The sequence below is a fragment of the Bubalus bubalis genome, chromosome 16 (genome assembly GCF_019923935.1).
Source record: "Bubalus bubalis isolate 160015118507 breed Murrah chromosome 16, NDDB_SH_1, whole genome shotgun sequence".
NCBI lineage: Eukaryota > Metazoa > Chordata > Mammalia > Artiodactyla > Bovidae > Bubalus > Bubalus bubalis.
The window spans coordinates 63917688-63941703 of NC_059172.1; the positions used below are offsets into that span (position 1 = coordinate 63917688).

The following is a 24016-nucleotide window of genomic DNA, read 5'->3' on the forward strand; positions in this document are numbered from 1 at the left end:
TCTTGATTTCCAGAATAACTTGATATTATTCATATCAGTTGGGGAATGACTAGTGGAAAATTTAAAAAACAAGCCAACTTTTAGTAATACAAAATTATTTATTAGTTAAAAAATTATCATTTGTTCGTTACACACAAAAAAGTAAAACAACCGAATGTTCCCTACAAAAATTTTAACCGTTAAGCATACAAAGTAGGAGTGGCAGTATGACTGAGCCTAAGGACTCTGTCTTGAAGCCTCAATTAGTGTCAGAAAACCAAAAACGGTGACATGTAAACTGCACCTGTGATATTTTGTTAGCAGGTTGTATATTTTGAGTTGTCATCTAGAGGTGGTAAAAAAAGAAAAAAAAAAAAAAGATGTACGCATGTCATGTTCCAAATAGGCGTCATTTCTATTAACTGTAGCAAATGTCCCAATTTGTTTCCCTCTTATAGAAATCACTGCTTGCTGCTGCGGAGGGAGCGAAATTCACATAGTCTGTGCTGGGGTAGGAAAAGCAGTCTGAGGCTCTGAAGGCGTCCAAGCGTTCGGCCTCACAGGAGGCACAGCAGCAGATGGAGGCGGGGGAGAAGCTGTCATACTGGGCGTGCGCGGGCGGGTGAGAGTAGGCATAATCTTCCGACGGGTGGCCGCAGTTCCTGGTGTCCAGCTGCGGGAGAGCGGTGTGGCTCTCCGCGGTGTATGAAGGCAGCTGAGCAGGACAGTAATTGTAGTCGAAGGAGCCAGAGAGAGTGGAGGAATCCGAAGGCGATTCTGGCGTCTAGAGAGATGAAAACCAAGGACCAAAAGGCGTGATAAATTAGACAGGATTAAAAGAACTGAATAGAGCCGATTTATTAACTCAGAGTAAAAGAACATTAGGGGTGGAAAAAAAAAAAAGCATAACAAAACCATCCGACCCAACCCAAATCTGCAGAAGTAATTTTATTTGCTGGCTGTGTGATTTCATGACACCACATTCTCTATTTACCTATTTCTTTCCCAACAATAAACTGCCCTGCTTCACTGGCTTTCTTTGTTATAAGCATACTTTACAGGATGCTTTGTTCTTGAAACCACAAAATCCCATTGTGCCTGGTCACCTGCACATCAAATCTTGCTTGTGCCTTGATGTAAGGGGCAGGTGGCACCCTGGATGTTTCTCCACACCCTTGACTGTGGAGAAGAAGGTGAATACACAGGGAGAGCTGGGATCCTCACGGAGCCAGTGTCTGGGAGGCTCCAAGACTCCAAACTCCTGTTATAGGCACTAAAGTCTTATCCTCTGTGGAAAAAGGTACTTTCTGCTCCCTCTTAAGCGGGTCCATGATTGTTACTGAGAAAGCCTAACTTGGGAGCTGGAAGAGAAGTGGATGTTTGGGGGGCCCTGTGTGTATATCCTGTAGAGTTAATTTCTTATCCCCTTAAAATTCACTTACTTACATGGACTTTTGACAAACCAAAAGCAAAAAAGAATTTACATTTAAAAAAACCTGTTTTTAAGGTTTTTAACAGTATCTAAAAGACATCTTCAACAATTGGTAACTACCAATGGAAGCCTCACTCCATTTAAACTGATAACACATTTTCAATAATATAAGGTCTGATATGAACAGACAATGTAAATGTTTTCAACTATTAGGGCTTCACTTTTTACCAAACATCTCAGACTAAAATGGGCTCTTATGCCTGTACCAGACCAATAAGACCCTTTAGGAGAGCCAATTAAGTGTCAAAATAAAACAGAAATAGCTCCTTATCAGACAACAGTTTGCCTTGTTGACACAGCCTTAATTCCATTTTCTAGAACTCAAAAATCCAAGGGCCATTGTTTAAATCAGTAATTTCCAACAGAGAGAAGTCTGAATTTTACAGTTTAAAAACATTAAATGAATATTGCCGGGAAACCTTTTTATGGCCACACACCAATGTACTCTGGGCATAGCTGACTCAGGAAATCGTGATTACACGTGTTTCCAGAGGTTTTTGCCCTTCAATATGTAGCTATTTCTACCTCTGTTGGGTTTTACATCAGTCTTTGCTGGCTTCCTGGATGATTTCCTTGTTGATAGCGTTTGTATGATTTCTCACGAGATGATACAAACTCTCTGCCCCATAGTAGGCAATAACAGGTTTTGTAAAGAACAGAGATAAATTACCAGGCTCTGGTTAAAGCAGAAAGGGGCAGCTTGGAAGCTGTCTGGGAAATAGTGTGGAGTACTTTGCATGGAACTAAGCGAAGGATCCGGGTGTGTCTCTGGCTGAAGGTAGGAATCAAATATCTGGTCCAGAAAGCCTGGGTTTTCTTCACAAGAAACACAACTGGAAAATTCTCGGGGTTGGAAATAATTGGGTGTGGAAGGAATTGGTTCAGGCTCAAAATACAGTCCTAGAAGAAAAAGGAACAGGAGAGGTTTTGGTTTAAAAACTGCACTTACATATGTGAATGGAGTTCTAGTCTATATTCTGAATATTTCCTACATCTAGGGGGAAAAGGGGAAAGTTTGAGAAAAGTAAATAGGCAGGCAATTTGGATTTTTAAAGTTGCCTTAGTTAATTCAAGCCCAGTGAAATGAATCTGATTAATAGCTTGGAGATTTATTCAAAAGGTGAAAAGAAAAGAACGGTGATCCAATTTCTGTCCAACTGTCACAGCCAAGCTCAAACTTTCACTGTCCACTTTCTTGGACTATAAGCACCAACACCCAGCCCCTATCTGCAGTCCACGTGAACCTCATCTCTCAAAAGTAAACTGTAGAGTTGCTTGAGGCTTTAAGAAAACTGATGCCATGGCAAATAATCCTCTTGATCTAGGGTTAATTGCTTTCTAAAAGTTTTCACACTGAGTGACTGAACTGAACTTATATTTTGAGGAGTATTATAAACGGCAACACAAATCATAAAAGGGAGAAACCAGGAATACAGAATACAATCTAGTATTATTTGTTTTATATTACAAAAGGCAAAAATGTTTCCTTAGTGAACACATTACATTACATGTGATCAAGGAATTAATCTAAGTGCTTAAATACAAAACAAGAATAGCTCCAAAAACATGACTCCTTTTCCATTTTAGTATTAATAGGCCCCAATTTTGATTATTATCCTGAAATGCTCAAAGAAGATAGGCTTAGAGGAATGACGGAACACTGGAGGTTTTGAAGTCTCAAGGCTCCTTTAAGGTTAAGTTAAAGTGGCACATTCAGTGGGGAGTTCCCATAGCACAGGTTTCCTTATAGATGACCTCCCTCAACTCTGAGCTGCGAGTGGCATCGGTAGGAGTGTTTATGTAATAGCGTTATTCGTAATGGGCTGAGAAAACACACTTGTTTGAACTGCTTTCTGGGAAGAGAGTAAAGGAGAGGAGGGAAGCCCCTGTCGGCTAGAAACTAAGTGAAACAAGAGCAAAGGCATTATTCTAGGACCTCGGGATGTCTGGTTTTCCACCTAATAGTACACTTAAAAGATAACAGGTTTCAGAAAGCAATTCTGATCTTTTAATCAAGATTAGTTACTTGGAAATGAGGACCTGGAACTAATGTGAGGAACAAGCTCTTGGGACAGAGTAGATAGCAGAGAATAGACAGTTCAGAAATGAGGACAAAATGTTGCACCTGTTTCCTTGCTGGGCTTATATTTGGAGTCACCATGCCTTTTTTTTCACCTTCTGATTGGTTGGATTCCAATTAAATGGTGGTGCCTATCTTAACCCCTGAATCAAGTACTAAAAGCCTTTCGAGATGGACTTTTGCAAGTGTTTTTGAGGGAATTGTAAGGCTGGCTGTACTGACCTGCAGAAGATGGTGGGACTGGGTCTGAAAGGTGGACACTGTTGCCTCCGGACTGCTGCCAAAGCAAGATGACCACAAAGCAAAGTGAAATAAGAGTTCTTTAAAGGGAAAGCTAAAACATTTTGACATGAACTATGTTGCCTTCTACTTTAAGGTAAGCCAGATCCTTTCTTCTAAAAAAACTTGCCGCTGTGAAATACAACCGATGTTATATCTTATTCATATTCAACTTTTATTTTTGCTTGGGGATTTTCTTCTAGTGTCTCCCACTTAAATTTTTATTAATTTTGATAAAAATTAATTTAAATGATTTTTATATTACATAAATGAACAGTTCAAGAAAACTCAGTAGAGAGTCTATTAAACTATTTAATTTAAAATTAATAAGGACTAACATTTATTTAATCCCAACTAGCTATAACTCAGTCAATCATTTTCCTCAAAATTTTCTTACACTATCTGTTGGCTTAATCTTGGATAGCTAAAAATAGTCACATGTTCTTCCTAGCTATGATATAACAGAAAATATTTTCTTAAAGTTGTAGTCAGTAACCTGTAGCTTATCTACATTGTAGTTAATGGTTGGGAAATATTTTACTTCTCTGGACTTTTTATGCTATCTTCTATAAAATTTGCTTTTTTTCACTACAATAAATACCTGAAGTTTACGAGTCTGTTCCTTTTAACTATTCAAAGTAAAGCAGCCTGTGTCTTCTGGTTAAATTAATAACTGTACTAATTGAGTAATTTAGGACTTTTTTATTTCAGGTTTCAGGTGGTGGCTTTAAAGTTTAAAGGGACCAGCCAGCCTTGCTCCGAGAGTCTGTGCCAGGAAGCAGAGCTCCGCATGCCTGTCTCCTGTCTCGCGGGGTACACTCACAGCTGTACACTGAGCCCCTGGGAGCCTGCACACTCAGTTGCTGCTGAAATAGGAGGTGGTGTTAATTTTGAAAATGATCCATGCTGTAATGTCATGAACCAGGAAGCTGGAATCCTTCACCAGCTCTTTATGCAAATATTTGGCTGCAGCTTGAGCTCAAGCACTTGGAAGGAGTGGGTTTTAAAAACTCATTGTAGAGCTCTGGTTAACCCCATTCCTCCCCCGGAATGGTCTCTTTGTAGACCTCCCCAGGTTATCTCCCTCAGGTATGTTTACAATATCCTACGTGATATTATCTCGCTAGTCATGGGTTCACTTTCTACTCTGCTCCAAGAATACAAAGACAGTCTCCTTTCCCTAGATTTCAAACAGCGCAAAAATCCACAATCTATGATTTATAAAAACACATCATCTGTTTAAAAAAATTAATAGTAGAAAAGGGTAAATTATGTTTTTTGGTAAGTACTAATTCAAGTTTCTCTTTATCCTGTAGGTGAGAGAGTTAATGTGTGTGTGTGTGTGTGTGTGTGTGTGTGTGTATGTGTGTGTGTGTATATGTGTGTAGGGCTGTTTGTAAACTGATTCTGCTGAAGTAAGTTTTTGAAATTGACAAATCTGACATGCATGTGTGTCTCCTGGCACTACTGGATACCTTAACATTTGTCTCAATCTATAACTTCCATCCAGGATTGCCTTCTTAAAATTTCAAATTGTGGATACTACTCTGTTTTTACAACAAATTATGATAAATTTCTTCCTGCTTTATGTATTTGATAAAAAATCAACTCTTTCCTTGGCTTAATGCTTCCCAAAGGTCTCCTTCAACCACTGAACAAATTGGAGATGATCTCTGTTAAACCAGAAGCAGGCATACATACACTATCCCCTTCTATCTACCATCCGTGTCTACTGACTATACCTCCTAGGCTTCCTAGAATCCCAGATCCTTCTGCTGGTTCCCAGTGAGGAATTTTACATCTGACTCTCATAGTTAAATCATCTCTGTGTTACTCCTCCATGCCTGTGAGGACCTGGGTGGGTATCATCTTCCAGAAAGCAAAGTTGGGGCCAGCTTTGCCCTGCATGTTCCTGCAAGGCACTGGTTTAGAAGTACTGCTTGATTATTTTTCAGAGAGGAATTCAGAAAAATTTAGATAAGTCAAACTGCTCTAGGGAATAGATACTGGTCAGATACACAAATGAAATGTTTCAGCCTTGCTTTCATTCCAGAAGCTAGCTAACAGGGAAACAGTGGCCAAACCAACCCAGAAGTGACCAAGAATAATACAGTAGCCATATGCAAGTGGGTCTTCTCCAGGTTGCAGCTGGAGCAGAACTGTACAAGGTCCCAAAGCCCCTTAATGAAAGATTACATTTTGTTAGGAACATCCTGATGATTTTTTTTTCTTTTTTGGTACCACTAGTATATCCCAGTTCCTTTGTTCCTGGTTTTATTAATTTTAAAATAATCTCTGAAATAAAGGAGTTGGTAGTTAAGGCTACCAGACTCCTGCTCAGTACAGCTGGATCTGCAGGAAGATGAATTTAGGGAGCCAACAGGTGGGAAAGTTGTTGTGTTTTTTTTTAAAGAATAAGTGGGTCTTGGTCCCACTTTTTGCTCTACCATTAGCAACTGTAAGGCTTTGAACCTTAGCTGTAATAGAGGCATACAGATCCCTGATCCACTCACCTCTCCTTGTTATTATAAGAACTAAAAGAAACAGTGAGTGTGCAAAAGTGCTTTAAAAGAACCACTGGAAAGCCCTCTACAAATGGAAAAAAGTTTAAAACTTTAGCATGAGCTGAAGTTCTACATATGGAGGTACTGACTTTGCATGCATGCTCACTGGCTCAGAAGTGTCTGACTCTTTGCAACCCCACGGACTTTGCAACCCGCAGGCTCCTCTGTCCATGGGATTATCCAGGCAAGAATACTGGAGTGGGTTGCTATTTCCTCCTCCAGGGGATCTTCTCAATTCAGGGATTGAACCTATATCTCCCATGTCTCTTACATTGGCAGGTGGATTTTTTTTTTTTTTTTTTTTTTTTTGCCACTGAGCTACCTGGGAAGCCCACTGACTTGACATCCAGCAAATATAAAATTTGTGCTGCCCATGCCATATCACAGAAACCTCTAAACTCTGAGCAAAGGGTGTGAGTGAACACTAGTGAATATCTGGCTTTTAACTTCTGATTCTAATTTTATTTTAGCTACTTTTCACAAATAATAATAATGATAGCTAACATGTATTGAGCACTTTCTAAGTGGAAAGTGTTCTTCTAAGTGTTTATGTGTAATAACCCATTTACTCCTCACAAAATCCATTTCCAGCTTAAAGGAAACTGAGACATGAGAGACTGAGTAACTTGCTCAAGCCTTCACACAATGGAGGAACTGAGGTCTGAACCCAGTTCACTGGTTCTAGAACCTGTGTTCACCACTGCTAGGGCATCTGCATCTTCCCTAAAAGGCCCGTTTTATGAACTCAGGCACTGCACACAAACAGCACTGGACACAAACACTGTTGTGGGACAGATGCCAATAAGCTGAAGACAGGACCAGTCTTATCACTGGCAATATGGGCCCATCCTTCGTATCTGAATCTACACCCAAACCAACCCAAAGGCAACTGTGTGATCAAGGGCTCTAATTGCCCTCTCTTGGGGGAAACCACCCTAGTTTATTTGGTTCCGCTGCTGAGCATTCTTGCCAGTATCTTCTGCTTTAGGATGCACATAAAATGGTAGGTACCCTTATGACTGCCCAGGTCTATCTCATAACCCGGAACTGCTTAAGGCTTCATCACATATAAGGAGGTGGTTCTATATTCCAAGCTGTCTCCTCTGAGGCTACACAGCCCCTTTCAGCTGGGTAATTTCAGTGCTTGGGATCAGAAGAATGAGGACAGGGGATGCGGTGGGGGGGAGGTTCCATGGAGAATCGCCCCATGAAGGGCTTCCTAAAAGGACATTTCTGGGAGAGATTTCCTTTGCCTATGTGAGGGCACATACACTATCTTCCTACAGAATAAGAACCTACTTACCTACTGCTGCTTCTCTCCCTGCACTGGACCAACACGCTCGACTCTGATCAGTGAGGGCTGGACTCCCCCAAGTCCTGAGCCCTACAACATGTCTGTTCTCTGTGGTGAACTGGGATGAAGGTGGGCACAGATGTTGTAAGATCAGCTTAAGAAGGCCAGGTCTGGGGATGGTGATGGGCCCAGGGAGGCCTCCTACACTTTCCCAGACACAGGGCAGAATGAAGCGGAACACCATTTGGGAACAAGTGAAGGGTTTATGCTTACGGTTCCCCCTGAGGCTGCCTGGTGTGCCCTTCTCTGCTGCAGCAGCTCCTTCACTGTGATCTTCACCCGGACACCTTGATACACCTTAGGTTTTTCTGGGGAAAGGCAACTGAGTCAGCGGTCAAGGGTAAGGTCTGCAGTGTCAGGCAAGGGTGTAGGGGTCTTTATAAACTATGGCATCTAACGCCAGATCTCTAGGACTGGATATCGCAAAGAGAATGCTAAAAGGCAGATGGGAAAGAAACTCAAATTTCTCAAACTTGAAAGGATGAAGAGATTACCATGGGCAGGTTTCAGGGCCCCAGTGGAAATAGAACCTATGGAAATCTGTGGGCCCACCCACCCCAGGCTGGGCACAGGTTTTTCTGCTCAGGAACGTGGAGACCAGTCTAGGGAAGCTCTCCTCCTTGGCTCAGTTAGGGAAACCCAGGGTTCTGGTCTGGAAGAGAGACCGGGGGAGGGGCTGGATGCTTCAGCACTGACCTAGCCCACCCGACTCCCACTCCAGTGGAAGTTCCGAGTCCCTTCCTTTCCCACGGGACCAGTCTTGGCTTCTGGGGAGCCTCTGACCTCAGTGTGCCCCTGGTCTGGAAGCCAGCCTTGGGGCAAGCAGCGGACGGGTGGGGTTTGGCCGACCCTGGGCCCTTGGATGGCGAGGAGCTCATTAGGCTGAGCCCAGTAAAGGGACCAGGCCTGACAACTGCCCCCCTCCCTCCCGTCTTTTTCTCTTGCCTCCTCTCTCCTTGCCCCCTTTCTGCGCCTTCGCCTCTTTCCCGCCTCCCTCCTTAGGCCCCGCTCCTGCTCGCCCCTTTTCCCGTCTCTCCCCACCCCCTCCCTTTCTGAGGCTGGCATTTCCCTGCGGCGCCCAGACTCCAAGTCGAGTCCGCGCAGCGCGAGCCCTGGGGAGGCGTGCGGGGCGGCCCAGGACCGCGCGCTCTCGGCAGGGAAGCCGCCCTCCAGAAGGGGCCGCCCCGGGCTGCCCGGCTCCCGGGAGAGGCCGAGCGCCCGAGGGGTCGGCGGGGAGGGCGTCCGGCGGGCCGGGAGCTCGGGGCAGCCGCGGCCCCGAGTGGCGGGTGGGGGGACGCGGAGCCGCGGTGAGTAGGTCGGGCCGGGCGAGTGTTCGCGGGGAGGTGGCCGAGGGAGTCCGGGCGCGACTCCGGCCCTGACCTCGACCCCGGAGTGCGCGAGCGCGGGACAGGCGCGCGGGGAGGGGGCGGGCCGCGCAATCGGCCGAAGCGCCCGCGACCGTGTCGGGCCGCCAGCGCCTCGCCTGGTCACTACGGAGACCGCCGCAGGACTGGTGGGAGCCCCCGGGACCCGGCCCCGGGGGCTAGACGTCTCCCCCCGGAAAAGGAGGTCCTGAGTTCGTCGCCCAGACCCAGGGGATCCGCATCTGGCCCGCGGGGCTGGGCGCCGCACCCTTGCCGCCATCCACCGTCTCCCGGAGACTTCCTCCCCGGGTCCGCGGCCCCAGGGACAGCGAGTGCGGCCCGGGGTCCGCGCAGGAACCGCCACGGCCCGGCTCTGGGCGGCCGGCGCGCGTCCCGGGCTCATCGCGAGCCTCTAGCTCCCCCCGCCGCCGCTGCTGCGCGCGCAGAGTTCGCTCAGCCGAGAAGTCCCAGGGTCACATCTGTGGCCAAGTGAGAGGGCTGGTGGTGGACCGCGGGACGCGGACCGCCGCTGCGGTCAACTGGGTCTCTGGGCCTCTGCCCTGGGGACCAGGCGCCGAGTGGGAGCGGCCACAGCGTGGCCCGTGCCCTCTCCCGATCCCGGGCTCCTACTTGCATGCCCTGACTTTGTGCCTCTCTGTTCCATGCAGGAAAAGTCGTGGAAATACACCCGTATCAAAACGCCCCTCGCCCTCGTGACCCTACCCCAGAAGAAGCAGCGGAGTTACCCGACATCGTGGTCAGCAGAAGCTGAGGTGGTGGCTGGATGCTGCAGCTGCAGGGACTCAGCGTGGAGGAGGGCTCCTGTGCAGGGGGAGAAGCAGAGATGCAACATTTTTAAAGTTTCACAAAGCATCCAGCTGCACCCAGGTTCCTGGAGCAGGAGACAAACAGAATTAATGTTTTATACCTTCGGGTATAGGTTTGAGTTTTTTCCCCCTCATGCCAAGTATTTAAAACCTCTAGAAACCCATGATTTGACAATCAATGATTGCGCGATACTTTCAATTTGAATATTCAAAGGCTTAACAAAATGGACTATCTTCTGCAGAAATCCTGCACACAGGCACCCCAGGGAGAGTCCAGAGAAACAGGGAGTGAGACCCCTTTGGGTCCTGACCCTTGCTTTTACTGTATTTTGAGCATTTTGCCCACCTTCCCACAGAGAGAGCAGGAATCCTCAAAGATGCTCTGTGTTTCTGCCTCAAAGGGAGCTCTGGGATCCATGAGTGACCTAGGCTGCCCTTCATGTCCACCTGAGCCAGACTGACTGGGCTGACTGGTTTCCATCTCCTCAGTCTCTGTTTTGAGGGAAAATCTCAGGTTTTGGGGAGTAAACATGGCAGCCAGTAGGTATGGCCTGGCAAGGAGTCACTCTGGGCCCAGGTTGCAGGCTGGAGGCCTACAGAGGCCTTCGCTCTGCGCCTCATCTCCTTCTGGCCCCGCCTGGCCACGTGCCGGCTTCCCTCCCCTTTTCCCCCGCTCTCTGTCTGTGCCCCAGACACTGGGGTTTCAGTTCAGAATGCCTGCACATTAAGACCCTTTGCTCCTCCCCACAGAGCTGGGGATGCCTCTGGGGCCTCACCCTCTGGAGAGTGTCTGAGTCTGGTGGTTTTTCACTATGAAGTTCCCTTTTTGTTTTTTTCCTCTCCTTTTTCCCCTCTGGAGCCACCCCTGCCTTTTGGCCACAGGAACGTGTGTTGAGAAAGGATGATAAGCTTGGCTTCTGCTCATTTTAGCTGAAAGGATATGGATTTGGGTTCAGGCCTTCACACTTTGGGTGAGAGGTGGGAGGGCTTTGAGGTCAGCTGCCCCCTCAGTCCCGGCCTAATCCCCTTACAGATGACCTGAGATTGTGCTGGGTTATGTTCTCCAACCACCTGCTGTACCTGTTCTGTGTGATTTGGAAGCTTGAGAAGATACAAGTGGCCCAGAGAGTGAGTGGGTGCCAGGCCAGATCCTCTCCTAGCCCCCGAGGGAAGGCAGAGTGGGGTTCCCTTTCCGGGTAAGCCAAGACATTTCCATGTTGCCAGGACAGGTAACACTTATAGGCCCCTGTTCTTTATTCTCTGAAATGCGTAAAGTGGATTTGAGCATAAAAATACCCAAATGCTCTGGGATGTGTTGGTTGCAGGGTGGAGCACACAGAGGTGGAGAAAGGAGTTCTCTAAGAGTGACAAGACACCAAGAGTGTGATGGGTAAGTTGCCTGACAAGTGGAGCCATGTCTCAGGGAGGAGATCAGGGCTGGGGACCCTTGAGGTGGCCCCTGGCAGTACATTTGTCACGAGTCCACCCGGAATCTGTCAGCTCTGGAGTTTCTTTCTCCCAAGGCACTGAACCTGTGTTTTCCTGTTGGACCTCAGGACCAGCCTGGTGAGGAGGGGAAAGCCACCGGGAGTTTAGAGAGGAGAGCCCCTGTTTCCTTTCTCCATGCCCTGTTGTGCATGGGCACAGCCCTTCTCAGGAAACAGTGAGTCAAGCAGCGTAGAATTAGGGACAGTCTCTTGTCCATCTAGCTTCTTCCATGACTTCTCTTTTGCCCTCCTTTTTATTTTATACTTATTTTCTTTTGGCTTGCTTTAAATAAAATCTTCTCTTGCACCTTTGTGTTATTATTTTTTTTCTGGGTTTCTTTTTTTTTCCGTCTCTCTTTTTGTCATCACTTTCCTCCATTCCTTATCTGCATTGCTGTTTTTCTCCTGGGCTTTGTGTGTGTGTCTGTTTTCCCGTGTTCTGGGGCGCTGTCTCAGTTTTTCAGGCTTAGTCGCCTTCCTAATTTGTCCTTTTAGGTGGAGATGGGTGGGGATGGCAGGAGCCATAGAGTGCCCTTAGCGACATCATGGAAACTGATGGTGGTGACTGGTTGCCCTTTGGAGAAGGCAGGCAGGGCTGGGTGAGAGGTGAGTGGTGTGGAGGCCACAGGCTCTGTAGGGACAGCAGAGACTTCTCTGTCCCTTCCTCCAGAAGGCTCTGCCCAAACCAGAGCAGCAATTCTGGGGGCTTCTGCGTTGGCCCCTAGCTGAAGCGATGGATGTTCCAGTGCTGTAGCTAGCTAGCAACTTTGGAAAACTGGATTTCCTTAGGCTGGAGTCTTGATTTGAGAAACAAGGCCCCCTCCCGCCTCAGTTTGTAGCCTAACATTAAGGAGTTTGGTTTTCACTGTTTCTATAATTGCAAAACCCTAGCACAGATACTTAAGAGCCAGATGCCACGCCTGTAGAGGTGAGGGAGCGTTCTAACTTGCGCTCGTAAATTTTCCTTGTGGGGCCACGTGAGTCTTGTGGCCTGAAGCAGTGAGCTCGGCTCTGAGACCCCATAGCCTTCGATGTTCCTCATGGACTTTTTAGAGTTTGTCCTTCACTGAGTGTTTGTTGCATGTCACACACTGAATGGTAGAACCTCCCCAGATCCCAGGCGAGGAAGCAGGGTCAGAGGGATGAGCAACATGATCAAGATTACTGAGCAGGTACATGCAGGATTAGGAATCAAAGTTTCATAAATCCCTTACTCTTAACTATTAGAGTTATCTCCATGATCTTTTATAGCAGACACTTTCAAACTTCTTAGACTTCAACCCACAACTAAGAAATTCATCTTACACGTTCACATACTATAACAGTATATGTTTATAGAATAAATTTTTGTGGAACAATGTACACCTATGCGTGTAAGATGTTCTGAAATTTTCTGTTCCATCTTTTCCATCTCATATTATTTAGGAAAAATCTATGTTGATTGGGAGTCGCTGAGATAATTTAATGATCCGCTGATGAGTTGTGACAAACATTGGAAAATACTGGCTGTGAGACATGCAGACCCACTGGGCAGAGCTTTGAACAGCACATGCTGTTGCGTGTGGACAGTGTGTGCGCTGTCTGCTGTGCTGTTGGCATGTGTGGGGAGGCTGGGGCAGCGCAGATACTGACTGGAGAGTGGTCTGTAAACACTGGGGTCACCGGAACCCCGAGAAGAGGCTGCCTGGAGGGGAGGAGGAGCTGCTAATTATGCTAATGACAGCTTGTGTGCCTCGGACTGGGAACTCTTCTTTCTTGCTGGGGGCATGTGCTGTGCTTAGTCATTCAGTCGTGTCCAACTGTGTGTGACCCCATGGACTGTAGCCCTCCAGGCTCCTCTGTCCATGGGGATTCTCTAGGCAAGAATACTGGAGTAGGTTGCCATGCCCTCCTCCAGGGGATCTTCCCAACCTAGGGATCAAACTCAGGTGTCCCACACTGCAGGTGGATTCTTTACCATCTGAGCCACCAGGGAAGCCCAAGAATACTGGAGTGGGTAGACTATTGCTTCTCCAGGGGAACTTACCAACCCAGGAATTGAACTGGGGTCTCCTTCATTGCAGATGGATTCTTTACCCACTGAGCTACCCTCATGGTTACCTGCTGTCTGCCCTGAGGTCCTGATCATCCCTTTGGAGTTTTTAATAAAAGACTGAAAAATAAAATGTAGTGGACTTTAACAGTTTCTCTTGCCTCAAAATGTAACACAGGGTCCTGATGTTTGGATGTTTAAAGGGATCTCTGAGGTACTGAGAGAGACTTGGCGTATTTTTCAAACATCCCTGTTGGTGGTCGTCTGGCCTAGCTCTTGGGGTGAGCTGTAGGCCTGTAAATGAGTCTTGAGGAAATGGGAGCTCACTGCGTGTCAGGCAGCCTGTTCCACTGCTGTAAATATAATGATCACTGGCAGAGCCAAAATCCAATGTGTTGTGTTAGTTGAGTACCATCTATATGCTTGGCCTGGTATCAAGCACCAGGAATACAAAGACAGATAGTCCTGCTTTCTGCCATCAACTGCTTGGTGAGTAATGTGGATTACCTGTTCTCCCACTTCCACATTGCTGCTCCTTCATTATGGGTCTGTCCAGTACATTCATTTGTTCATTCATTCATTCAACAAGTGTATAATGATGACCTGCTTTGACCAGGCCCAGAGCTAAGCCTGAAGAAGTTATCACACTTCTTCCACTCCTGCTGCAAACCTTTTCTTTTTGAGGTTCACCATCCATAGTTTCTCTAAGTCTTCATGTATTGCAATATTTCAGATCTCTGAGGCACTGATCTTAGAAACTCTTAGTTAGTCCTTGACCGTCTTGAAGTCCTGTAGCACCAAAATAATGGGAATAGCATACATTTCTTTTTAAAGTTTTAAGCTGAATATTTTAACTCAAAAGTTTTGCAGGCTTTTGTATGCAAATGACACTGCAAAGCATTATATTTTCCCCCCAAAGTAGGAGATTTTATTAAATTACACACATTTGACACATGGATGTGGAAAGACTTTCAGTATAAGAAAAAGAAGGAGTTTATTCCCTCTAAATTTGACTATGGCTGTAAATTCTCTTTATTAATGCAAAGTTCTTTTGTCATTCTTACTGAGGAACACTGTTACCAAACCTTGTGGGTAATATCAAGTTCCAAAAATATGGAGGAAACAAGTACTTACTGGGACCAGTGTGAATGCTTGGTCCGTATGAAAATGACCAGGAAAACTATTATACGAAGGTTATTTAATGATCTGTGGTAAGTCAAACTCTTTCCATAAAACAGATTCAAAGTTTTTACTTTAAGAGACTTCCATGGGGAATGAGCATTGGATAGTTTATCATTTAGGAAGATACCATCAAATTCTTCTTGAAAAGCTCATCTTTTACTTAAAACATTTTTATTATGCAACATTTAAGACATACAAAAGCATTGAGATTAACATGATAAAAGCCTATGAATATATTATCAAGGTTAAGAAATATTATCAAGGCTAAGAAATATGTAATCACTCATTTATGTTTAATTTTTTGGATTTTTCCACCTAAGATATTTGATTGAGAGAAGGCTACTGATTTTCCTAATGTGAAGAGCTAATTCTTAGATATTATTTGTTTTATCCACATTTTTTCCTTTCAGAACTTGGACATTTTTTACCTCTTTTCCTTGTAATAGACTGACAATTGCATATTGCAAACCCAAATATCTTATTTATCAGAAATTATGAATAAAGGACACTTTAATATCAAAGATCAAATAAGTCATGGTCTCATCATTTACAAATAAATGTAAAAGATTTTCTTATTTATTTAATCTGATCTTTAGGGATTCTAATTCTTAATCTATTTATCATATTTGTTTTAATCACACCAGATATAATACCAAACATTGAGTAACTTTTATTTCTAAGAATTCTTAGTAATATTTACAGTCTGCATATCCTAAATGAATTCATAAAACATTTTCTGTGCTACTTCAAAGGTTCAGTAATTTTCCTTGTTAAAGACATTTAAAAATACAAAATCAATCATCTTAGATATATTACCAGTAAAACTCAATATCCAGTACTGCCTGGGTTTGCAAAGAGTATGACTAAGTTAAACATTAAACCTGGTGAGGATTTTCTTATACATCAGAACTGTCATCCACGGTGTTGGGATCTAAGTTGTTATTCATCTTTGTGGTATCATTTTTGCTCAATTTAACAAACACTAACGGAACACCTACAGCCTGCTGGACACTAAGCCAGCTTCTGAGGACACAGAATTGAAACAATCAGAAGTCTTTTCCTTGATGAGTCTAGTTAGAGAAGCCTCTTTAGCCAGAGGGCACAATTTTGCACTTAACCCCTCAAGAGTCAGCATTTATCGAGTATGGTATATAAGAGGAACAGGGTAATATTGTTTTCAACAGAAGGGCTACCTGATAAAGAACTTAGTGACAGAATATAAAGCATGAGTATAGGGACTTCCTTTGGCGGTCCAATGGTTAAGAATTCACTTTGCCATGCAAGGGACATGTGTTTGATCCCTGGCCAGGGAACTAAGATCCCACATGCTGCTGGGCAACTAAGCCAGGGTGCCACAACTGAGCCCGCACGCCTAGAGCCCAGGCTCCGCAACAAGAGAAGCCATTGCAATGGGAAGCCCGTGCAACACGGCTAGAGCAGCCCCACTTGCTGCACCTAGAGAAAGCCCACATGCAGCTAGAAGACTCAGTGGAGCCAAAATAAAGTGAATGAGTAAATAAAAAAATTTTAAAAAGAGTATAATTTTAGTAATATTTTTTTTTTTTTTGTAGAATGACTGTAATGTAATGTGACTTAAACCTTGGACACCAATTGTTATTTCAATTTTTAAAATATAACTGATGTTTTATTTTTATGAATGTATTATTTAGATTTACATAGTAAAAATGGATCACAGAGAAACTACTAATAGCTTTATACACACACACATGCACACATATAAATATACATGCAAATATTTATTTTACTATTGGGGTTAGTAATTATTTTCCCTTTGTGGAATTTTCTGTACAATACTCTAGTACTAAAATCTCTGCCTTTTCCACTATACTGCCATCATATTGTATTAAATATTAACTGAGTTGTAGCAAGTCATAATGCTCATTTACAAGAAGTTATTAAATAAATGAGGTAAAGCTATTGTTTTCTTCTCTCATTCTTTGGGATTTGTATAGTATTATAAGAGAAATACAAACACTTTCAACTACATACTATAATATCTGTATTTAGTGATTTATAGGCAATCGCCTCTATTTTAGTTTTTGCATGGGCAAAGTTTGCTTTCCATTTTTTGCGGACATTATCCTTCAAGAGAGATTTCTTAGCTTGAACTTGATATCACCATCTCTGCTTACTTACTTTGTTTATTTTAAAATTGTTATTGGGGTATAATTTGTTTACATTATTGTGTTAGTTTCAGGTGTACAGCAAAGTGAATCAGTTATACATATACATATATGTACTCTTTTTTAGATTATTTTCTCAATAGGTCATTACAGAGTATGGAGTAGAGTTTCCTCTGCTATACAGCCAAGTTCCTATTAGTTATTTATTTTATATACAGTAGGGTGTATATGTCAATCCCTCTGTCAATCCCTCTAATCTCTGCTTATTTCACATCTTAAGGGACCTAAAAGGGATGGTGTTTTGAACCTAAGCTCTTAAATTTTCTCTCACTTCCCCAGGAAAGCTGTGAGCCTGAGAAGAGCAGGTTTAATAAGGAGAGGGAAAGGAGGTGTATTTTTTTTTTTTTTGACATCATGCATTATTACAAAAAGGCACAGTTAGTCTCTGGAGTGCTCTAGGAAACAGAGAGTACTTGAATGGGAAATGGAATAAGGAAATATAATTAACTTCCCTGACATAAGTTTATATCTTGGTTTCACTTTTTAACAAGTATTGTAAATTCCCAGAGCAATAAAACAGAATTAAATGAAAATCTATGCAGTATAGCAATACACTGTCAAGCTAAATAGAATTCTTAAAAATTATTTACTGTTTGGAATTATTACTGCCATTCCCCACTCCACTTGGCCTTTTAGACTGGAGAACTGAAAAGGACACTAAGCAGCCTATGGGCTGGTGTGTGTCTCCTTTTTTATAAATTAAATTTCCCAAACACTATGAAAGGACTTATGTGCTCTGAGAAGGATGTAGACACCACTGGTCACTGAGCTCTACTTAGCTGAGAACCAGGTTGTGAGAAGAAGAACATGACAGGTGAGCAGAAAGCAGCAAACCAAGAGAAATAAGCATGCCTAATATTTAGTGTTATAATCAAATCAAAATTAAAGATACAGGAACATATATTTATTATTTACACATAATTTATAATATCTGTGTTGTGTGATACTTGGTAACACACAGAAGCAGTAGATGACTGTAATTATGATCAATTTTCTAGAAAAGTGACTTAAAGATCCTTCCTTGTGAAGGCTCCTGCACCTCCAGGGACGGCCAGATCTTCTCCTGATGAGGGGCTTGTCGTCCAGGTATGAGTGAGGCTGGATGACAGATGGCTCTGCCAAAGATACTGGTAATCAGGACTGAGTTCTCCAGTTTGATCAGACTTCAGAAGGGCAGCTCCCTCTCCTGTTGTAGAAGCTACCCCCTTCCATGGTAGCTCAAAGCGAATACTGAGCAAAGTAAAGATGAGGCTATGGGAAGGATTGTGGGAGGAATGAGTAGCCAGGGGACCTGGGAGACTGCGGTCCAGCAGCTAAGGACCACCAGTGCTCCTTCCATCAGCGTCTGGTCCTCTGAGGATGCTCTCCCAGGAGTGGGGTGAAGAGTGTGTGTAAAAGAGGCTCCTATTCAAGCATTTCTGTGGGGACACCACAGATCAGGAGTGTGTTTGCTCAACCAGAATATACTCTTGAATGCCCAGAGAAGGAGGAACATCAATTATTCACTTCTAAGTGTGAACTAATAGCCGTTTTTCACTTTCTAGACTTCTAAACAGAGCATGGGACCCTGTCACAGAGGATGCGATGGAAACTGTTTTGAGTGGCTCTGGGCCCCGAGGAGATGGAGATGCAGGGAAAAAGCACTGGATAAGGAGAAACCTGAAGGGTTAGAAAAATGTGGTGAAGGGAATAAAGAAAGGAAGATGGTAAGAAGACAAAAGGAAGATTCTGGGTGTAACCTGCGGAGCTTGACACAGGCTTTGCAAAGTTAAAGTGTGTGCAGGGTGTTTATGATGGGCTTGGCCTGCAGACAGGCATGGTACATGGTGGGAATTACTGTGAGAGCTTAACTGGCAAAGGAATCCAAACCAATCAGACTTATATGAGACAGATTGAGGCTTCAAGTGTCCATTTCTTCATTTATACAAAGTAAGACCTATATATTTCTGACCAATGAGCCACCAGCAAGGTCTCTCTTCAAATAGGAGGTGTGTGTACACCTGACACTGTCCTTCTTCAGAGCTCCTTTGCTTCTGGTGTTCTTGCCGACAGTCCAGGCCTGCTGTCTGTGTTTTCCTTATAATGCATGCATTCTTATTTGATTATAGAATGTCCATTTTACTAATCCACTCTGAGAACTGTTGGTGTATTCCATCAGAGAAACAATATCTAGCTTAATTGCTCAAAGAGGCCATTGGTCAAAGACAGTTTTTTGGCCTTTATTGTTTTTTGGATTAGCCTAATTTTTGGACATCCTGGGCTTTAGTGCAGAGTCAAAACCATGTAGTTATGAAGCCAATAGTGTCCTGGCTTCATCCTACTTTAATGACAATAAAGCGTTTTTTTTATGGATCGCATTTGTTACTTGCAAGTTATTATTTGTTATTTGCAAGACCCTGTAAGGTGAGAAATGTATGTAATACTTCACACTTTATAAAGTCACATGCTATAAAGCGCATTTTGTTTTATGTGCTCTAATCTATTTTATACCCTATACATTCTCTTTTATTGAGGAATACACATAGTACATAACTAAGAAAAATTAGACAGGAAAATCAGTATGTTTTATGAGCTGCATAAAGTTTTTAATGTAATTTAAGGAAAACTATCAGTGTTAAAATGACACTTCAAAGATAACAGAAGATTCAAAACATAATGGGTTATTAAGCCCCAAAACCTCACTGTCAGGCAGTCTATCCCTGGCACACTGAATTCACATTGTGGTGTGTTTCAGTGGGGTTATGGTGGGTGGATCACAAATAAATGCCGTCATCTATTAACAAAGGGTGGCACAACGGCTTGTCCTGAAAACCCACTTCTGAAAGAACTGCCACACCACAAGAGTCTGTGAATACAGAGAACTGACTTAAAGCACAGAAGTCCTCTGGTGCCCTCAGTAGGCTCTGCGGCACTCATATGGCCCCCACGCCAGGCTCCCGTCTTCTTTGGTCCACGGAGAAGTGTCCTGGAGGGCAGAGGTGTCTGTGCCCTCGTCTGGGGAGAAGGGCCCCACCTTGGGCGGTGGGTCATTGGACATCGTCATGAAAGAGGTGAAAGGGTAGGGGGCCGGGGTGGGGTACCCCTGCGTGTGGTATAAATCCTCCAGCGCATGCAGCGAGTAGGACTGAACCCCGGTGAGGGGGCCCCCCCAGCCGGTGCTCCTGTGCTGGGCCGCACCGCCCGACTCCAGCTGCGAGAGGGAGCCGGTGCTGGGTGCCAAGCTCTGCAGGGCATCGGCCGGCACGGGGTCTGGCTGGCTGAGGCCTTCAGGCACCGTCTGCTCCCACGAGTCCCTCTGAGGAGAATGGAAAGGTCATTGGGGTTAGTCACTAGGTGATGGTCTGACGGGGACACATTTCCTTCCCGACACAGGGGCCCCTGTCTTCCAAAGCAGGCTTGGGGTCCTCCCTGTGCTGTCCAGCGCCTCCTTACAGGCGGCTCTCTCCTCTGCTGTTGGACACTGAACGTTTTAGTGCCTTTCTCAGTCTAGAATTGGGTGTGTGTGTTTGTGCGTGTGTGTGCATGTGTGTGTGTGTGTGCGTGTGTGTACGTGTGTGTGTGTGTGTGTGTGTGTAAATAGAGTCCTTTCCCTAGAGAACATTAAATGAGTAAATGTGAAAATGATAAAATGAACATTTAGGCAGTGTTTCATCTACTCCTGGAAAGAGAAGCGTCTAAATTACAGGGTGGGCTTCTAAGGGGGCAGGGAAGGCTACCCTGCCCCCCAGGGAGCAACGACCTGGAGCCTCATAGGTTGGGGGCTGGAAAGGTTTAGGTTTGATTCAATGCTAGGCCACTTACTAGCTTCCTAACTCTGAGTGCCTCACTTTGTTCTTCTGTCAAATGGGGCTTTAATAACTATACCCTGAGTTGTTGCCAGTATTAAATGAACATGTGCACGTAATTCCCAATCTCTTGAGGCCTGTTTGGTCTAAAACCCCATGTCCACAGACTTATTCCTTTGTGGTCGCGGGCTTTACAGTTTTGTATAAAAAGGTTATTCGTGCTCTTTCTTATGAACTCATCTCCGGAAGGGCTGCGAGAGAAGCAGGTTCTAAAGGGTAGAAATACCGTCGGGGGAAGAGGAACGAAGGGGAAGGTCAGAGGCTTCCTGATGGATATGCCCCGGGGACGGCCTCGCTGGGTCTGCGAGGTAAGACAATGCTCTTTCCTTAAGTGCTGGCGGAATGATGGGGGAACATCTGGTAAAATCTAGAGTGTTAACACAATGGCTGTACGTCCTGTCCTATTTAGTCGTCCCGCCTCAACCCCTGGATAGACAGAGCCTCCCGCGTGGCTGGCCCGAAGCCCCGAGGAAAGCTCTCTGAACGTGGATTCTGGCCTCTCCCTGGGCGAGTAGACTCTTGGCTGCTGGGCGCACGGGCTGTCCAGGGCCGCGGGAACCCCAACCTCGGTGACCCCCCCCCTAAACTAAGCCTCTGAATACTCACCAGCGCGAAGTGTGCGGGGTCGCTGGGGAAGGGCGGCGGCAGGAGCGGCGGCAGGGGCGAGGAGCTGAACAGGGTGCCGCTGTTGGGGGTCAGGGCCGTGGGGCGGTGGTCCCCGTAGGGCTCCGGGAAGTACGGGTCCAGCAGGGCCGCGTGGCCCTGCCCCACTGAGGACTCGCAGGCAAAGGGCTTGGCCGCGCTTGACGTGCAGGCGTCGTTGGCAAACTGCTTGGTGTTGTGAAAGTCCGGGTCGGAGAGGAAGGCTCTCCTGACACCATAGTAACCTGACATCACCGGTGAGCCTGTTGCCAAAGGGAAAACAGACAGACAAATGTCTCCTCGGAGGAAGTCAAGGCATGTCTATGGCAACCCGGTCTTTCCACGTGTGACATGGTGTTTCTAACGCAGGCCTGACGCCAAGGCCAACATTTAAATAGATAGATGGCTTGAAAAGCATTCAATAGGGTGGCATTATCGCTTTTAACTACTCTGGTCCCCCACACTGGTATGTTTAAGGTCGAGCTGCCTTAGGTAATGAGCTCACTTTACATGGAGTTATTACTGCCCAGTGTCTCTCACATACACAATTTTTTTGTATACCTTCTGTATGCGAGGCGCTCTACTAGGAAGGGGCTGGGCTAAAGAGGACAGGATAAGAATCCCCTGGCATTTGCTGTTATCTAATGAAGCATCTTTTTCACAGCTTCTAAGCCTTGCCCCCATAGATTAAGAGGCTGCTTCTGGGGCATGCTATGTGAGATTCAGTTTCTCTAAATCAGGTAAGACACTGACCTCACCCGGAATCAGAGGCAAGTTGTACTCTTCTTTTAATTTTTGTACACCGACGGTGACTTGCACCTAGCAGGCAACAGAAAATGGTTTGCCTTGCTTTGCTTCTGGGAAGCCAAGTTAGAGGACCGCGATAAAGGTTTTCTTGGCTTTGAAGAGTCTGGTGTTATTTGCTGCCCTCTCGTGGCCAATTTGAGTCCCACTCAGCTCCCCTGGGCCCTGCAAGCTTGAGAAGGGAAAACCTGGCACAGAAAGCCCCCCTTGGTGGAAACCTGGAGAGGCTGAAACTAAGAATCTCATTTAAGGTAAGGCCAGTGAAATAGTCCCAGACGAGAAGAGATGTGTTTGCTAAATGTTTTCTGAACCTGCAGTTCAATTGTATCAGGGAACCCTGTATCATTTAGAACAGGTTCAGGAGCACAGACTCAAGGACTACAAAACAGATTTTTTTTTTTCCTCTCCAGCTGGTGTTGGGTGTGATCCGGTTAGCTCAGACCTACTCTCTTAGTCACAAAAGAGTTGATCTGGGAGAAAGTCGCAGGTGCTTGTCTTTCTTACTTTCCACAACCGCAGTGGACTGCTTCTGAGCTTCGTCCCTGCCCACCCTGCCCACTCTCTGGGAGAGAAGACAGACTCATCAAGACCCTCCTCCTTGTTACCCTGACTCAGTCCTACAGGACTCTCCAGACATAGCACTTAGACCCCTGCTACCCAAGGCGGCACATTGCATTGTGCTCAATACTCTCTCATCTGAGCGTAGTCCTCTTTCCAGTTGACCTACCAGCCCTACACGGGCAGAACTTACATCTTATACATTTTCTGTAAACCCAGTAGTATAATACTATGTGCAACAATTCATGTAAATTTATTCATTCATTCAAATAAAAATTTCTCCCAGAAACTTAACAGCACAATTCCACTCACTCCATTTCCATCTTAAATTCTATAGCCCCCGAATTCTAATCTGCTCATGAATTTGAAAGCCGCAGTTAGAGGTTTCATCATAAGCATACTTCTCCAGAAAAAAATATGTGCCCGTGAAAATCAATATCAACAAATAAGGTTTTGTTTCATGCCATGAATCTGTATCTATCGTAGTGGTTAAGGCTACAAACAGCAAGGAGACTAAGTAAAAAAGGCTACCAGGCTCTCCTGTATGCATTTCCAATTTCCAAATAAAAAAACACAGAGAAAAAATCCTTAGGTGTTTAAACATGTATTTTTTCTATTTAAAAAGAGGAAGAGCCATTCCAGATGATGAGAAAGGCTGCAGAAATTTTCGTCTGTAGAATGGAGCAGATACAGCCAAATTCCAATGACAGTAAATATGATTGGGAAACACGGTATAGAGACATTCAGACGTGCAGGATCTTCTTCTGCTCTAATTTCTTTCCCTTATCCAGCTCTGAAGATGACCCAAATTACTGGGAAAACCTATGCCGCTTCTGAGCTTGGAAGTGGAATTCTCCAGGCAAGAATACTGGAGTGGGTTGCCATTCCCTTCTCCAGGAGATCGTCCCAACCCAGGGTTTGAACCGGGGTCTCCTGCATTGCAGGCAGATTCTTTACCATCTGAGTCACCAGGGAAGCTGTAAAAACTATATGAAGGGCCTAATTGCTCTTGCTTTTTGCCCAATAAGCTTATACTAGACAGAATGTATTCCAAATTCAGAAACGGCTGCATGAGGTCTGCCTTTACTGATTTTACATGTTAAAAACAAGTATTTTAAAGCAGCAAAACGTTCAAAGTCTTGTAAGGCATCTTTGAAAAAATGGAAGCCTAAATGCCTGATTTACTTCAAAAGGGAAGGAATCGACCCCTGTGAACTGCAATACTTACCTGGCACTGGGCCAAATGGAGACTGAGCGGAACCGACACTGCCCTGGAAGATAGAGAGGCATGTGTGTTTTATTCTTTTAAAAAAATTTTAATTG

General features: G+C 44.9%; 3 protein-coding genes across 5 annotated transcripts; 1 reads left to right on the plus strand and 2 right to left on the minus strand.

The window, feature by feature from the left end:
• Window positions 1–78: 78 nt before the first annotated feature.
• On the minus strand, window positions 79–9582 carry COLCA2 (colorectal cancer associated 2; the record flags this gene model as incomplete). Its single annotated transcript, XM_006074561.4, has 5 exons — window positions 79–763; window positions 2142–2371; window positions 3774–3828; window positions 7962–8056; window positions 9381–9582. Coding segments are annotated over 5 exons (948 nt in total), but the record flags the coding sequence as incomplete, so codon positions are not given.
• On the plus strand, window positions 9522–15148 carry LOC112579384. Of its 3 annotated transcripts, none has more exons than XM_044929765.2 (4): window positions 9522–10000; window positions 10973–11067; window positions 11265–11329; window positions 13490–15148. In XM_044929765.2, the coding sequence occupies exons 1-4, from the start codon at window positions 9775–9777 to the stop codon at window positions 13548–13550; spliced, it is 447 nt and encodes a 148-aa protein (XP_044785700.1). In that variant the 5' UTR covers window positions 9522–9774; the 3' UTR covers window positions 13551–15148. The 3 variants fall into 3 exon arrangements, with proteins under 3 accessions (XP_044785700.1, XP_044785701.1, XP_025121530.2); XM_044929766.2 differs by lacking the exon at window positions 13490–15148 and adding an exon at window positions 11463–12786; XM_025265745.3 differs by lacking the exon at window positions 13490–15148 and adding an exon at window positions 11496–12786.
• A 4273-nt stretch (window positions 15149–19421) lies between these two features.
• On the minus strand, window positions 19422–21591 carry C16H11orf53 (chromosome 16 C11orf53 homolog). The gene is made up of 2 exons (XM_006074546.4): window positions 21296–21591; window positions 19422–20139 (listed from the first exon to the last, which is right to left on the minus strand). The coding sequence occupies exons 1-2, from the start codon at window positions 21581–21583 to the stop codon at window positions 19738–19740; spliced, it is 690 nt and encodes a 229-aa protein (XP_006074608.4). The 5' UTR covers window positions 21584–21591; the 3' UTR covers window positions 19422–19737.
• Window positions 21592–24016: the final 2425 nt, after the last annotated feature.